The sequence below is a fragment of the Phasianus colchicus genome, chromosome Z (assembly GCF_987193195.1).
Source record: "Phasianus colchicus chromosome Z, bPhaCol1.hap1.1, whole genome shotgun sequence".
Lineage (NCBI taxonomy): Eukaryota > Metazoa > Chordata > Aves > Galliformes > Phasianidae > Phasianus > Phasianus colchicus.
Window position 1 is genome coordinate 45,127,264 of NC_143476.1, and position 16,163 is coordinate 45,143,426.

Below are 16,163 nucleotides of genomic sequence, written 5' to 3' on the forward strand. Positions count from 1 at the left end.
TTGTTGGGATTTAAATCCACTTTATTCTGTAAAAGCCTTAGCTGGCCAATACAATTCTTATACAAGTCTAATTCCAAAAGACAAAAATAATACTGTTTCAGCCAAGTACTCACCTCCAGGGAATAACAAATTATTTAAGAAATGGTTGCTCTGAAAGTAGTGCCTTCTATTTATTTCCACAGAAACTACAACAGATACAAAGAGTTTAATAGTTTAATGGCTAGAGATGTGAAAGAAAGCAGGTGGCACTGGTTATTCAAAAAGCCACTCACTGCTGTGGTGAAGGGCATGACTCACATTACAGGCAATAAAATCCTAGGTTAGCAACTCCCATCTCATTAGTGATCCTCATGAAAGAAATTGGCTGGTTGCATAAGATTGAGGGGAACTTAAAAATCCACTGATTCTGCAGCAGAGGTGTGAATGGACACCTTTTGTTTTGTTCATGTTCTTTCTATTAAAAGTGCCCTTACTAAGCCAATTAGACACTGTTAATAAAAATACTGCCTTTTTTTTTTTTTTTTTTTTTCTCCATCAAGTAACCAGTATTGATAGGAGCATGCTGGCAGCAGATTGCATAGTGCTGCTTCTCCGGTGTTGCAATTTGCACTGCTGCCAAAAGGCCCTGTGCCAGAAGCCACAGTTTGCTCAGACCTCTGTGCCAGTCCATGCCCACCCAGCACAGCAGTTCATGCTTTAATTGCACTGCAGTGTGTTATGTAATCAGGCAAAGCATAGAGGGTGTGCCCTTAGAGTCCAAACAAGACCGTCACAATACAGAGACTTGTACTTTTGAGCACTTCTTGGGTATTAAGAGATGAGAAGCCAGACTGCTGCTATTTATTTATTGCTGAGGTAGGTTTTCTAGCTACTTTCTTAATAAGGCTGCCTTTTTTTTTTTTTTTTTTTTTTTTTGAGACAAATGCTGGGGGACACATCAAGACTATTTCAAGACTATTTCAAATTATAAAGACTGGTGTTTTCTTCTCAAATTGCATCTTCTGCAATGATGCCAAAACTTTTGCAGCACTGTTCATATTTAGTCCTGGCATGATTTGTAAGAATACTGTAGTTTTCCATCATCAGGCATTGTTAGGACTGTACGAGCTCATTTGACTCACTTTAAAGAGAAATAGGTCTCCTCTTTGAGGTTTCCTACTGATGGGACCAGTGTGGGATGAGCAAACAGTGGGAATGCATCCTCTCATTTAACAGCAGTGGTAAAAGGTTTTATGTGGCAGTGTCCCTAGAAGTAACAACTATCAGAGTTGATGAAATGGCTGGAGATTTAAACTTTTCCAAGTCAAAGGAAGAAGTTTGCTCGGGGGCAATGAGAGTGCAATTGGGGACCATTTCCCCAAATGGAGCCGGGAGCGGGCTGATTATGCAGTAGTGAAAATCCTATACAGCTTAAAACTTTCCAAGTTCAACCGCCTTTCTATGGTTGCTCTGCCCAAGACTTTGGTGACTTTTAGACTTTGGTGAATTTTCTTGTATATTCAAGGCAATGGTAGTTTCATGAAGAGGCCCACCTTGGTATGGAGGATCTAGGAGGTACCTGTCTTGCTGAAGGTGGTCTCGAGTCCGTCCCTCCCTCAACCATAACCACAAAGTGACCATCATATGGCATTAAAAAAGCACTGCCAGCCCCACAGCCAGCAGCACATGCCTTACCACATTCTTACCTCCCCAGAAGAAGAAGGAGGATGGACCCTCTGGACATCACAGGATCAACTTTCTTCTCCCATTTCCCCTCCCTCCTTTTCTTCTCTTTTCTTTATCCTCCCTTGTTCACTTGTCTTTTAATAAATAAAGGCACACTCTTGCTTGATCAGCACCTTGATTCCGTTCCAAGCCTTAATTTGGAAAGACTGGGATCCAAATAATGAATTGCAAGACATCTTTGGCTTGCTTATCTAATGTCAAAGATATTATTAAAAAAAAAAGATTATGTAAATAAGTTGACACGAGTGATTATCAATTCTGTGAACATTTTATATTAATTACATCTAAGATGATGAAAATGTTAACAGTGATAAATTAAAAATTAAATATCCTGTAGGACACTAGGTACTTGTCTGTATAGTTGTTATGTATTACCTCAGTGCAAAGAGAACCACAAAATGAGATGCATAAATGGAATTCCTAAAACTAGCTTAAAGAGATTATTTTAAATATTAAGAAAAAACTCATGACATGCTGGATCTGCTTCTTATAAAGGGGTTGCTGTTAATTCATGAAATAGAAGTGAGTACAAAAAGCAAACTGACTAAGGAATGAGGGAGGTGATAATTTCTTTTTGGTGTTGCTGCCGAGAGGTTAATTTCACTACTAAAGCCATGGAGGAAAGCTAATGAAGTGTTTCAGCAAGTAACTTTGCTTTTGCAGGAGAAAAGTGAATACAGGACTTAGCTGATGCTCCACCTTCTCCTGGAACACAGTTGCTCTGACAGACATGAGAGAAAATTCCAACTTTAATATTAAAGGCTGAGACAACTTTAAAAAAATGTCATATTTCTGTAGATTGGAAATAGCACTTGTTGAGCTATGTCATTCTATGAGCTTCCTGAGGGAACACAAACCAAAAGAATCTTTACAGGACAAATACATTATTACTGATCATCTTCCATACAAATAGAGGATTTTCTTCTGATGCTAATAGAGCAACCAGAGCTGCTTGGAAGCCTAAGTAATCTCAGAGAGTTGCAGGGCAGATGTACAGAGATACTGCTCAGAATATTCTTGTGCTTTCCCATCTTTTTTTTTTTTTCCTTGCATGGAATAATATTACAGGAAACCATACAGAGAGAAAGTAATGGCAGTAAATCTCCTAGATTTCTGGCATTGCTGAACGGGCTTTCATTCTTTTGATATTGGACTGTTTTACAGGATCTTCTTTGTCTTCATACATCTGTTGGAAAGTTAACTATGTTTTTTGTATGAGTTACTATTTAACTGATCAACTTATGGATGCAGGTTATATCACAGAATCACAGAATGGCCCCGGTTAGAAGGAACCTCAAGGATCATGAGAATCTCCAGTCCCCCTGCCACAGGCAGGGCCACCAACCTCCCCATTTAATACTAGACCAGGCTGCCCAGGACCCCATTCAAATCTGGCCTTGAACACCTCCAGGACGGGGCATCCACACCCTCTCTGGGCAGCCTGTTCCAGCACCTCACCACTCTCTCTGTAAAGAACTTCCCCCTGACATCCAACCTAAATCTTCCCTCCCTCAACTTAAAACCATTTTCCCTTGTCTTGCTGTTATCTACCCTTTCAAAGAGTTTGTAGGCTCCCTTTAGGTACTGAAATGCTGCAATGAGGTCACCCTGCAGCCTTCTTTTCTCCAGGCTGAACAAGCCCAGCTCCCTCAGCCTGTCTTCGTAGGGGAGGTGCTCCAGCCCCCTGTTCATCTTTGTGGCCCTCCTCTGGACCCTCTCCAACAGCTCCCTGTCTTTCTTGTTCTGGGGGTTCCAGACCTGGACACAGTACTCCAGATGGAGCCTCACAAGAGCAGAGTAGAGAGGGACAATCACCTCTCTGTCCCTGCTGGCCACCCATCTTCTGATGGAGCCTAGGATACCATTTGCTTTCCGAGCTGCAGAAGCACACTGCTGGCTCATGTTAAGTTTTTCACCTATCAGGACTCCCAGATCTTTCTCTGCAGGACTGTTCTCAAGGACTGCTCCCTTCAGTCTGTATAGATGCCTGGGATTCCTCCAGCCCAAGTGCAAACCATCAAAAATACCAGGCAGCTCAGGAAGGAAAAGGGAAATAGAGGAGGCAATAACCAAGCGAGTTCTCAATAGCTAGCTCTGAACACTCTAGTTTCTTTACTTCTAACCCAAATACAACAGCTTTGGTTTCATTAATTAGACTTCAAACTGTGAACTGGTTTCATGAATGGAGCTAATGTGATGGCCAAAGAGAGATTTCAGAAGCAGAAATGTGCTAGGGGACATTGAAAAGATGGATTGTGGAAGATGCGTTTTCCACAATCAAGAATTTTTCAGATGAGCAAATTGTAATTATCATTAACCTGAAAGACTGTCTATCTCCAAGTCAGCTCACATCGATTTTTTTTCTTGCATGTTAGTTGTATCACTTAGAATTATTTTATGGGAAGCAAATAAGGACTTATCTTCATGCTAGTATCATAAACCAATATCACAAAGCAATTATTATTTACATGTTTAATCTGAGAGAGAGGGTTCATGGTTCACTAGGTACATAGTAGGAATAGTACAGGCTGACTTTTTTCTCACCTTGCTTCTTCAGCAGCATGCAGCCATGTGTGCACATTGCCACACTAGCAAGCTGAAAGCCCTAGGAAGATTCAGAGCTATGTATTGCCCTGTATGGCAGGTCCAGAATGTAGGGGGATAACTGAGTTACTCATTACCTTTTCTTCTTGGAAGGACTTCTTCCTTATTTATGTGTAGATAGTGTGAAGAGTTGGCTTTTAATTTTGTACTTGAGAGCACATATGAGTGATTTTCCTTTAATCTCTTGCTCATTACTGCTAAAATGCCTGCTCAGTGGAAAATTACCTTCGCAATATCATTAAGTAAGCAATTAACAGAGGCTTTTCTTATATTGTGCTGAAGACTAACAAATCCTTCTTACTAAGCTCAATATATCAACTTTCAGAACAGGGTGCTCTTTGTATATCATCATGCATGAGCTTGTTGTTTGTTAAATAATCATGGAAAAATATATCTTTCAACTATAAGAACATAACATACTTTTAAGCACCAGCCAAATGAAGTCAGTACAGAAACTGGCAAGGCAAGCATGTTACACACATAACAAAAATACATTGGCACATACTCTGTACACAAAGGATAAAAGGAAAATAATGGGGAAAAAAAAACCTGTTTACACAGTGTTCAGAGGCTGGCAGCCAGCAAGCATAATGAACATGCAATGTATTTGGAGGGCAATGATTTCTAAGGCATTCTTCAAGAAGCTAGTTCTTTCCAACTATATTTTATCTGCAATCAATAAGCCAGCCAACCTCTGGTTACTCCTTTGGGAACAGTTACCCTGTTGCAAAAGTTTTTGGCTTCCCTTCCAGGGCAGAGAACTTTTTTGGAAAAGAAGTCTGAACGTTGTGGCACAATATTTAAAGTGGTTTTTGCAAAGCACATGTCACCTTAATAGCAGATATCTGAAATGTTATTCTACTATTTGTATCAGACAATTTAGTTCAGGGAAGGCTTTGCTAACATACAGCTGCCTTGAATTCCATCAATCTTAAGGGTCTTTCCAACCTAAACAATTGCATGATTCCATTCTTCTAAATAGAAACTTGAGGGTCAACAAAAGCAGAAGGTCAAAATAGCAACGAAGTATGTATCCCTGAAAGGTCTATATTTTGGGTGGGAATAGTTATCATGATAAGCATATTAGCAAAATTATACTTTGTGAAGCTCGGGGATTAAAAGCCTGCTAAGTGCTACTGAGTTAGTGCACATACTGTACATTGCTTTATTTTATGCATTTGATTTTTAGTCAAAATCCAACAATGCCACTGATAAACAGACTAATCTAAAAGACATCCAAATGAAATTTACTGGCATATTCTTTGTTGTGGTTGTTCACTTAGCCATAGGCTATTGTGAAACGTTATAATTATAAAATGGGATCATATCAAATTTATAACTTAAGACAGCAAAAAAAACCAGCATAAATTGGGATTTGTCAAAAAAGATTAGTCCATTTTTCTCCTTGAGCAAATCTGCATGTCAGGCTCTGACAGCCTCACCAGGCAAACTGAAAGAAGGTCCTGCCAAAATCTTTTCAAACAGTATTATTCCTCTACTACTGTACTACTGTTTACAAAAATCATACACACATACTGAGCATGAAAGAAACTGTTTGCTCAGTGTTCTGCATAAATAACCAGCTTTTTTCATTGTATTTACTGCACATCACACTTACTCTGTAAAGGCAAAAGCTCATGGATCCTTGGGCATAGCACCTGACAGGCAGCTGCAGGTGAATCAGCTGAGCCATCACCTTGAAAGGTCTGTAAGGCACCAACCCAGAGGTTTATTTAATCAGCTGACTGTTAGCTCAAAGTCAGGAAATGAAAGAGCAGGTATAAAAGGAAGCTGGGAGCAATACTATATAACTGCATAAACAGTCAGGTGAAAGCAGTGATGGTATTAAAATCAAACACACGCTCACAAAACCATTTGTATTCTTTGCAAATGTTAGTCAAGCTGCTACTGTTGGTGTTTCGCTGAGAAGGGCAACATTTGTTTTCCTTGGAGAGCAAACCTCACGTGAGTAGTAGCATACCTGTGATATTCCTAAATCCTAGCCAGTTCAGGCAAGTAACGTGGCAGAAAGTGAATTCTACAATCCCCAACCACCCAGCCTCTCCAAACTCACGCTACTTCATTTCCCCATTCCTACTCCTCTCTGTGGAAAAATGAACAATAGCTGGGAGTATGGCAGAGGGAATAAAGGAAAGACTCTTCCTCTTGGCAGTAGTCTGCATTTAGATGAATTCAGAAATACCAAAAGACCGTGTCTATAATGTATTCCATTCCTCAGTTATTTGATCCAAGTTCATACGTGTGAAGTGGAGAAAACCATGCTGTAAGGATTTTATTTGCTGGATATTGCCAGAATGAACTCTGGAAAAGTCAGTTCTTGTCTAGGACTCCCACCCACAATCACTGAAGTGCTTTGGCACTTTCTTCAAATGCCATTTCTGAGAAAGAAAGCAGTGTTTTTCTTTCCCCCCTCACAGTAAGAACTCACAACTGAAGCAGGTTAGGCTGGGACTAATAGGAAAAAATAATCGGCTCAGCACCTACAAGTAGGAAATACATTACTGATGCACCCTTGTTGCCTTCCACACATCTCCAGTTTCCTAGCAGCTTGTCAGAGCCCTACTATAGCACTACCTATAACTACATGCCTCACAGCTACTGGGGCCTAGTCCTCATTTTTTCTGCCTCTAAGTTGTGAGGCACAACAGACACATATAATTGAAATCACAAGAAAAAAAAGAAAGTAGAAAAGGAAGGTGAAAAGGAAGGATGCTTTTTTAAATTAGCCTATTTGTTATCACTATTAACAATCTGTGCTAAACATTCATTGATTTCTGACTTTCCCCAGTGAGCTCATTTTTCCTGCTTATTTCTGCACAACCAGTACATCCTTTTTGCAGACCAGCATGAAATCCTTGAGGCATCCTCATCCTACCTCTAGGAAAATAAGGAGTGAGGTTGCAAAGTGAAGACCTGGTGAGCTAAAGTAACCCACAGTCAAAAGCTCTAACTGCTGCTTCTTCCCCCCATGAGAAACTGCTGCACACCTTTGTCCAGACTCACCTCCCCTGGCGTGCAGCCATACGGGCTAAAGGACACCCTCTACCCTGGATTACTCTTTCACCTCTACAATTATTCTGTTTGCTTATTGCTGGTGATAAGCCTGCCTACAGGCTTAGCCTGTCTGCTTTATGTATTACTCTCTCTCACGTTTTTATATAGCAAAGCACACCTTGCCGATCTAAAGGAGTAATAAGCTAATTCAGAATAGCTGATGGATATAATTAAACTACCCAGATGCTCCTTTGACAAAAGCAACTTGTGACCTCAATTTTTAAGCATCATAAAGAGAACTACAGCCTTTATATTGAAACAGACAGAAAAGGTAAGTAAATAGAAAAGTGAAAAGATAAGGAAAGAGCGCAAAACTGCATAAGCAGTGGAACTGTGGAAGAAGAGGAGAGTAGAGAAAAAGAAGGATGGAAGAATAGAAAAAATAGTTTTTTCAACAGTTTTCTTGCAAAAACAGGTTTTCCAATAATCCTATGCTGGCTGAGAAAGGAAAGATAGGGATTGTAATAGGGAGAACAGTCAATCTCACAGATTTCTAAACAAACACAGTTAGATGGAAACTTGTGCTAAGCAGCCATATTTCAAAGCACGAATGATCTCAGCTGCCTCAGTGTTACTCATCCGTTATCCCTCAAGGAGGAAAACATCTGAGATAATTATTAAAGTTTCTTTACAAGAGGCAAAAAAGGTGAAATTTGATTGTATTGTTTTGCCTTTCCACTCTGAATATTACTGAGTAGGTGGAAACACACAGGCAGGATGCAGTTCCTTTGCACTGTGTAGAATAAGCCTATTCAGATGAGTATAATGTTTGATTAAAACTGATGAAAGGAAGCAGGAAGATGCAAATCATAGAATCACAGAATAGCCTGGGTTGAAAAGGACCACAATGCTCATCTGATTTCAACCCCCTGCTATGTGCAGGGTTGCCAACCACCATACTGTCCAGAGCCACATCCAGTCTGGCCTTGAATGCCTCCAGGGATGGGGCATCCACAACCACATTGGGCAACCTGTTCCAGTGTGTCACCACCCTCTGAGTGAAAAACTTCCTCATAAATCATAGTACTGAGTTGCTTGTTTCAAAAAAGTTTATTTAAACAAAGTAAGGTGCATTTCACAGAAATGGTTATAAAATGCAGAGCATATATAAACAGTCATATTGCATACAGAGGTTGTCATTATCCTAAATATTGCTTTTTCAGATGAACCAGTCTGCTCTGTGAATCAGAAACAAACAAACAAAAATAAATCCAAAACAGTTATCCTGTTGGGTAAGGCGAAAAAATATTGTGATATAACAAAGCAGATGTCTACCTTTTCTTTCAGTTAAGAATGTGGCAATAAAAATAATTTTGGTGATTTGCCAGTTTCTATTATTTGGAAATATCTGTTCCATATCAGGTCTAGACTTATATAAACTGGAATATGAAATGTACTTGCTTAGCCAACCAAGGCTCTATGCAGCTGCAACGAAAGCTAGCTGAGATCTTCACACTGAGGAATTAACTTAACGGACAGAGATAGAGCAGACAGAAAAAAAACAGTTGGTTTTCCAGACATGTCACATCCATAATGCTATTCATAAGCAACTGAATGGTGAGTTGGCAAGTACACATGTATTTCAAGCTCGACTTTGATGTAAAATGAATCCCCAGTAGAAATGGACTTTATGCTCAGCAGTGATCCAGTGCCACAGAATATGGAATTGAGATTTTTTACAGCACCTGAGAGCTTGAGCACACATCAAACATTCAGCACACCACAGAATCAAATCCAGTGGTGTTTGGTTTTAATCTTTGGATGATAAGACAGAAAGTGAAAAGCACAGCCCTTAGCCACGGCTGTGAGACACACACCAGCTCATTCACGCAACATGTCAGCATATGAATTCTGTCTGAAATGCTTACTTACAAATACATGAAAAGAGGCAGAAAAGGAAGGCTGAGATAAAAGGAGTTGCTTCAGGTTTGCACTGGTGCAAGGAAAGCTAAAATCAAAACTGTAAAATCCATTAATTACTTCACACACAATAATGAAGGAAAAATAAAACCCTTATTTTCAAAACATGCAGACAAACATAGTTGTTAAACAATAACATGACTTCCTGTGTAGTGACATGAGCATCAGCAGTTTAATCTTGGCTTGGACTGAAAATAAAGAAGCTTGAACTCCGTCCAGCAGAGCTCCTTTGGATCTGTTTGTCAAGCGAGATGAATGAAGTCTGAAGCAGTCCAAGAACATAAACATTTCATTCACCATCTTCAAGCAGTTTTTGTAAGTTATTCTGTATCTTAGAAAAAGAGACAAAAATGATTGGGAATCAGAAAACGTTATACTACATTTTTAAGAAAATCAATACATTCTTCAATATATTCTCTGTGTGCTTGTTAATTCTGTCACAGCTATTTATATGAGTGGTATTTGTATTAAGTGAGAGTATTCATATTAAATGACAAGAGTCAAAGAAGCATCCAGATATGATCAGCAGCAGAACGCTTAGCTGAGCAACTGAAACCAAGCTGATATCACTTACAGGTATCTCCTGCAACCTCCCATGGGTTCTCTTCTTCATCAGATAGGAGATAGGAGAACAAAACTAGAGCTAGAAAGAAATTTTCAATAAATCCAAAATTTTGATCTCAATCAAAACAAAACACAAGCTCTGGACGTAAAACCCAGAGCTCCTAGGTTTCAGTAATTCAAATAGTTTTAGAACAGCTTCAACTACAGAGACTTCTGATGTATGCAGCAAAATAAGCTCTTCCAACCACAAGCAGATATGTGTCCCTATGCCCATGTATTGATTATACTATTGTATACTGTAATTCCTGCCCAGGGACATCACCTCTCAATCCTTCCTCACTGAACTGCTGTCCCAGATGTCTTTTTCAAGAACAGTGAAAAACAGTTTTGTAAGAGCCTTACACATGAATTTCCATTTAACAAGCTACGTTAGAATAAAGAAATGAATAAAATCAGGCCACGTTTTCCTTCAGCCACTTTTAACACTTTGTCTTAATAGACATGGTGCTTTTGACAACGTGTTAAAAATATTTAAAAGCCAAAGCACAATTCCACTAGGACATGGGAATTTCTTGACTCCAAGTATGAAGTAGGTCACTTGAAAAATCATGACAGAATACTTCTGCACTAAACATTTACTAATTGAAGAGTAATTTTTCATTTTTAACCTAGATAGTTTCTGTGAAGTTGTTTATAGTGCTGCAGCCCCACAAGAAGGAGGGAAGAGACGACAATTTGCACTGAAACTTCTGTGTTAGTTTTGCTTTTGAAGCCAGCTGAAGTCAATCTAGAACTTTTCAGTAAGACATACAAAGCAGTTTAACAACTGCAGTAACTTGAGTACATAACCGACTAGATTTCTGCCAGTTTTGCAGTAGTCAAACAACGTTCTAACTACTGGTTGTGGCAGCTACATGCAGTACTCATTTAACTTGAGAAGCAGCTGACAGAGTCGTGACTGTTTTGCAATGACAAGTATTCAATTCTGTAGACACTAACTTAGAGAAGTACATGACTTAAGACTAATTCAGGACCAAGGGTCACTTCTTGGGAACAGCTGAATGATCCAATATCCAGCTGCCTTTTGCTGTATTCCCAGGCAGAGACTATGAAAGAGACTGTGCCTGCCTAGTCCTGTTGTTTTGCAGGCTTCCCACTGAAACAAAGCAAGGTCTTCCATGAACCATCTTGCTGTTTGAAGGCTTGTTCCAGACAGCTGGAAGGTAATAACTTCTTAGATGGACTAATTTGGCTAAAGATTGTAACTAGTAATCATCTGGTAAGATTTCTTCTCTGGTATGTTATCATCCAGAGCATACAGAGGCAAGGGGCAGCATTACTCTTAGATTTCAAGCGGTGGATGTGTATGGAGGGAATATTTTTGGAAGAGACTCTCTTGATCCAGTGCCACATGGGTAACAGTAATATTACACAACCTTTAGGCTAATTGAGAAACCTACTTTATGGAGAAAAAAAAAGGCACTGAATAACCTTGGCAAAAACCCAGTTTCAGAAACAGGCAAAAAACCCAATCTGATTTAAGCACACAGGAATTTCAGTAACTTCTATTTTCACTCTACTAATCCTTTTTTTTAATTCATGCTTAGCCAGTTGATTCTGATATCTCCCAAACACACCCGTTCCATTTGCTTAGTAGCAGGTAGAGGTGTCAAAGATTGGGTGGTGGGGTGGGCTGTGGGCTGATGCTGGGGCTGCCCAGTGCCAAGCACAGCTTGTTCCAGCAGGCTTCAATGGATCCACCTCAGACACAGCAGAGCCCAGCAGCCAAGGCAGTGGCACCTCTGGGAAAGTGCATTGAATACAAAGCAAAAACATCAGAGAGAGAGAGGAGAGAAAACAGAAACTGCATAGGGAACATCAAGGCCAAGGAGGAGACAGGAAAAGAGGGGTGAAGGTGTCCCATGGAGGCTATGGAGAGGCCATGCATGTGAGAACAGGTGGATGTTTCCTGAAGTACTTCTGCCTTTGGAAGAACCCACATCAGTGTACGATAAAATGCAACTGGAGCAGAAGAGAAATGAAAGGAAGGAGTGGCAGATTGAAAACTGATATTTAGTGACAATAATCCTTACACTGAACCCCAAGAATAGCTTGGTGGCAGGAAAGGAAAAGTCAGGAGAGAAGATGAGCCTGTGAGAAAGGTGAGGAAAGGTGTTGTTCTAACATTTGTCTATGTTTCTCATCACCTAATGAAAATATACTGATTTTCCCCAAGCTGGGTCTGTTTTGCTTGTAATAGTAACTGGTAAGCAATTTCTTTGTGTTTATCTTGATCCACAGTCCTTTTCATCCTACTTTCTTCCCCTGTACAGCTAAGGAGGAGTGAGAGAGCTGCTGAGCTGGTAGGTCTGACAGTAGGCCAAGGCAAACTCACCACAGTTCATAAAGTGGAAATAAGTTCTCCCCATCCACTCATGTTCTATTTCAGCAAATGCATGTAGGCTTGCAATTATTGGATAGCGAAGAGTAAAGGTATAGGCAAAGTTCAGGTACAGTGACTTAGACAGCTGGTGCAGCAGCAACATTTGTGTTACTGAAGAGAGATGGATTGCAGCCATTTTGTACGAAGAGGATGACTCCATATGAATGCCAGCACAGCTTTTCTTAATCAGAAAACCAAAACCCAAACAAAGGCCCTAGACAAGGAATTCCTGCTAAGGAAATTTCCTGTTAACTTTAGAATCCTTAACTCTGATGGACAGAATTTTAAAAAATCAAGATAATTAAATGTAATAATCACCCCTGGCCTGATTGGTCTAGTAGTATTTTTGGTGTCAAGCCTCAGCTCAAGGCAAAACAGCAACACAGACCAATGCTTATATGCTGGCTAACTTACAACCCAAAAAACCAGTGATCCCTTAGTAAAATATGCTAGTTTCTAGCATGAAATCTGGGAGTGCCTTGGCACTTTCAAAAAAACAGACCGTAGAAATTCAAGAAGAACCTAATGGTACTACTAGCATGTGCATCATCTCATACAAAGTTACCTTTTCCAATCTCATCAGATTAGCAGTTAACTCATCACAGATGGCATCGGCATTAATTTGCAGGTGAGATTCCAAGCGTTGGCGCACTGGATGTCTGTCAAACAGAATGAAGAAATTCGTGTGATGGGAATGAGAAAATGGAAAGCAGAACTGAAAGGCACATTCAGATATGAATTATTTGAATGGCAGCATTGTGAACTGTACTTGTTTACAGAAACAAAACTCTAAGTCACTTTTGTACTTCTGACTACATTCCTTACGTTGTTTCACTCCCCAGAAGTTTAGTGGAAATAGCTGTAATGTTTTCCATCTAGAAATAAGCTGAAGAGCTGCATAAGTTCTGTGTCTTGTGACTTAGAGAAAACCAAAAAGCACAGCCCCTTGACACAGTACAAGTGCACATCAGGCCATCCTGTACCCCTGCTTTAGTATCAGAACAACAGAAAACAGGACCTTTCTGTGTAAGAGTGCTTCAGATGATCCTGTTAATCAAAACATGCAAAAAGTGGGAAAATGGCTTTTAATATTGCCTACTACTAAGTAGGTTTACCCTTCTTCTTCATACTGCTAATAAAATATAAATGCAAGCCTGTTTAAGATAAATCACCATTTCCTTCCTCTTAAGAACCTAGCCTTGTCATATATGCAACTCAGCTTTCAGCTGTGTTCTGAGGATCCTAAGCAGCACAATCATTGTTCAGAATGACAATACGTCTAAGTCTGAAACACTTTGTGAGCTCCATTCCACCTGGGTACAGCTGTCTTGAATTCTGTTTTCTCCTGTTTTACAGGTGGTGCTTCTTTAGTTGCCAGGATTGCTAACTGCACCATGTCACAGCAGACTTTGCAGTAAGGTTTGGAAATGACTAAATCACGTTTTTTAGAGAATCTCAGAAAAATTAAGTCATGAGAGGGAGAGAAGAGTTAATGCAAAATTTAGTACTAAATAAACTCATTGTATTTTCAGTATCCAGCTGAACTCACTTCTGTCCTAAGTTCTCTGAGGATGCCCATATGACGTACTGCTGCATACTGCCCTAATACAAATCCCTGCTCTCCCTTCGAAGTTTGCAGATTTTCTGTTCACGCAACAGAGGAATTAAAAAGAAGAAGGGGAAGATCATATCCATGATTTAAGCTCTTCCACAGTTATAGAATGAAACTACTAAATAATTGCTAGGAGACTTATAATAAAAGATCTGCAGTCCTACAATGCTTCTTCCCTGGATTTGCCACAAACTAATGGCATGTTTTCTAATTTTATATAGTTTGAACATTCTGTAGGTGCAACCAGGAAATATGATTTAGTTATTTTCTATCCTTCTACTCCATGCTGAGAGCAGTCATGGACACCTTTTCTTATGATGCATTTTTTGCCAGTTGTCTTCAAAGACATGAAGAACTAGTTGTAGTTTCTATTTCTTTTTTTGTTAGTATTTATTTTTGCAAGCCATGATGTCAGTCCCTAAAGAGGAGTTGGGCAGCTCAAAGCTCTTAAAAGCACCCTAAAAGTAAGTCAGATGCATTAGTCTGAAGATTACAAAATACCTTCTGTCATCGCAGGGTTAATCAAATGACATTAAGACTGAAGTCATAGCTTTTTTCACAGAATCATTATCTGGAAAGAAGCTCATTTCAGCAGTTTACACTACCATTATTTACAGTTATCTGAAACATCCTGAAAGCAATACTGCACCATGCCATATGCTTGCATTAAAAGTCTTGAAAGGAAACCTGTGAGATGAGGCTTGTGCAGACAAAAGAACTACATTAAGTTTCATGAGGGCACAACAGTAACACAGGAGTTTCTGAAAAGACTGGATTAGCATGAGATACTGGAGAAGTATTTTTTGTTTTTAATTGAAATAGCTATAGAGTGCATCTTACTCCTTAACATGTGAATCAAAAGATGCAATGGAGATAAGACGTTCTTCCAGGACATTGATTTTATATCTCATGTAGAAGGTAGAAAATATTAAAATACAGACACTGTAAGAGAAAAAAGTAAGATATATCAGTTATGTTTATATGGACATGGGATGTCAGAGATATCTCACAAATGCAACATTAAAAGACATTTAAATAATTATTTGTACATGCTGTACAGGTACTGGTGGCGTTCAGATAGTTTTGAAAGTCTGAACCTTAAGTATGGCTCTGCTAAGTGCAAGTAGTTACACTCTCCAACAATTCCTGAACCAAAAAATCCTTTGCTTTTAGAAGTAAAAGGCCTGTTTAAATAGGTCTATCCTGGCATTTCTAGGTCTGAAAAGATATAAAGGCCAAAATTCTCATCAATTTTCTCTTTTTCAAGCAAAGATGAGATAATATTAATCTACATTAAAAAAAATCAGAGTATCTCAACAATTTTGATATTAATTGTTTACTTACAGAACTGCATAAAATATAAGTATATGGTTCAGAGATAAGAGCTTCTGGAACTTAACTTTGTGGAAGAATCTGAAAGGTTCAGAATGACCTGCTAGGGAAAGAACACGCGTTATTTTGATCAGGAAACACCAAAGACACAGTGGTGTTTTGAAGCATGCAACAGATAATACAGACAGAGATAAACAGGAAGAAATCTTCCATATTATGTGAACTGACATAACTACATGAGTTGGACTCAACTAACTTCAGCTGAGGATCTGCCCTTAATTTCCTACCATTTCGAAGGCAATTTCTGGCTTTTCCTTCAGGTACCCATTTACTGCGTGCATCGGAACGGACAGACTTTGTTTCAGTCTTTGAAACTTTCAGGTGCGTCTGTGTCTCGACAACGCGATAATCTGTCAAAACCAAGATTTTTAATAAAACTGAAACGTGAGGGCAAAGGAAACCATTTGTAGCTTAAGTGAGTCAAGGAATATTGCAACAGAAGGGTTTTAAGAGATGCATTTTGAACATAGATAGAAAGCAGCTGTTAGTTTACAGGCCTTAAAATAATCCATGTAATAATTGCACATAATGACAATGAAGAAAAGCATGTGGACTGAAAGGGGATAATGTATGGTACATTTACATTTCCAGATTATTTAAGAGAGGGCAACCCATGCAAGTTCACAGATTATCACTGAATTTCCGGTCTGAAGATTAAACAGACAAAATAGCAATCTCTCAAAAGGACTGAATATGCTACAGAGATGATGGGGCCCTGGGCAGCGTGGTCTGGTACTAAATGGGGGCAGGGGGATTGGAGCTTCATGATTCTTGAGGTTCCTTCCAACCCAGGCCATTCTGTAATTCTGTGACTCCTAATGCCTTTAA

At 39.3% G+C, this 16,163-nt stretch overlaps 1 protein-coding gene across 5 annotated transcripts in view; it reads right to left on the bottom strand.

The window, feature by feature from the left end:
- Nucleotides 1-8,442: 8,442 nt before the first annotated feature.
- GRAMD2B (GRAM domain containing 2B) overlaps nt 8,443-16,163 on the bottom strand; it is a 32,635-nt gene continuing 24,914 nt past the window's right edge. For 3 of the 5 annotated variants that reach the window (XM_090131439.1, XM_031588767.2, XM_031588771.2), the window contains 5 exons: nt 15,563-15,685; nt 15,288-15,378; nt 14,784-14,885; nt 12,897-12,990; nt 8,443-9,655 (listed from right to left, as the gene is read on the bottom strand). In XM_090131439.1, coding sequence (XP_089987565.1) covers nt 9,614-9,655; nt 12,897-12,990; nt 14,784-14,885; nt 15,288-15,378; nt 15,563-15,685 — 452 coding nt within the window. In that variant the 3' untranslated portion in view covers nt 8,443-9,613. The remainder of the gene's footprint in view (nt 9,656-12,896; nt 12,991-14,783; nt 14,886-15,287; nt 15,379-15,562; nt 15,686-16,163) is intronic. The other 2 variants (XM_031588768.2, XM_031588770.2) reach the window with 2 other exon arrangements.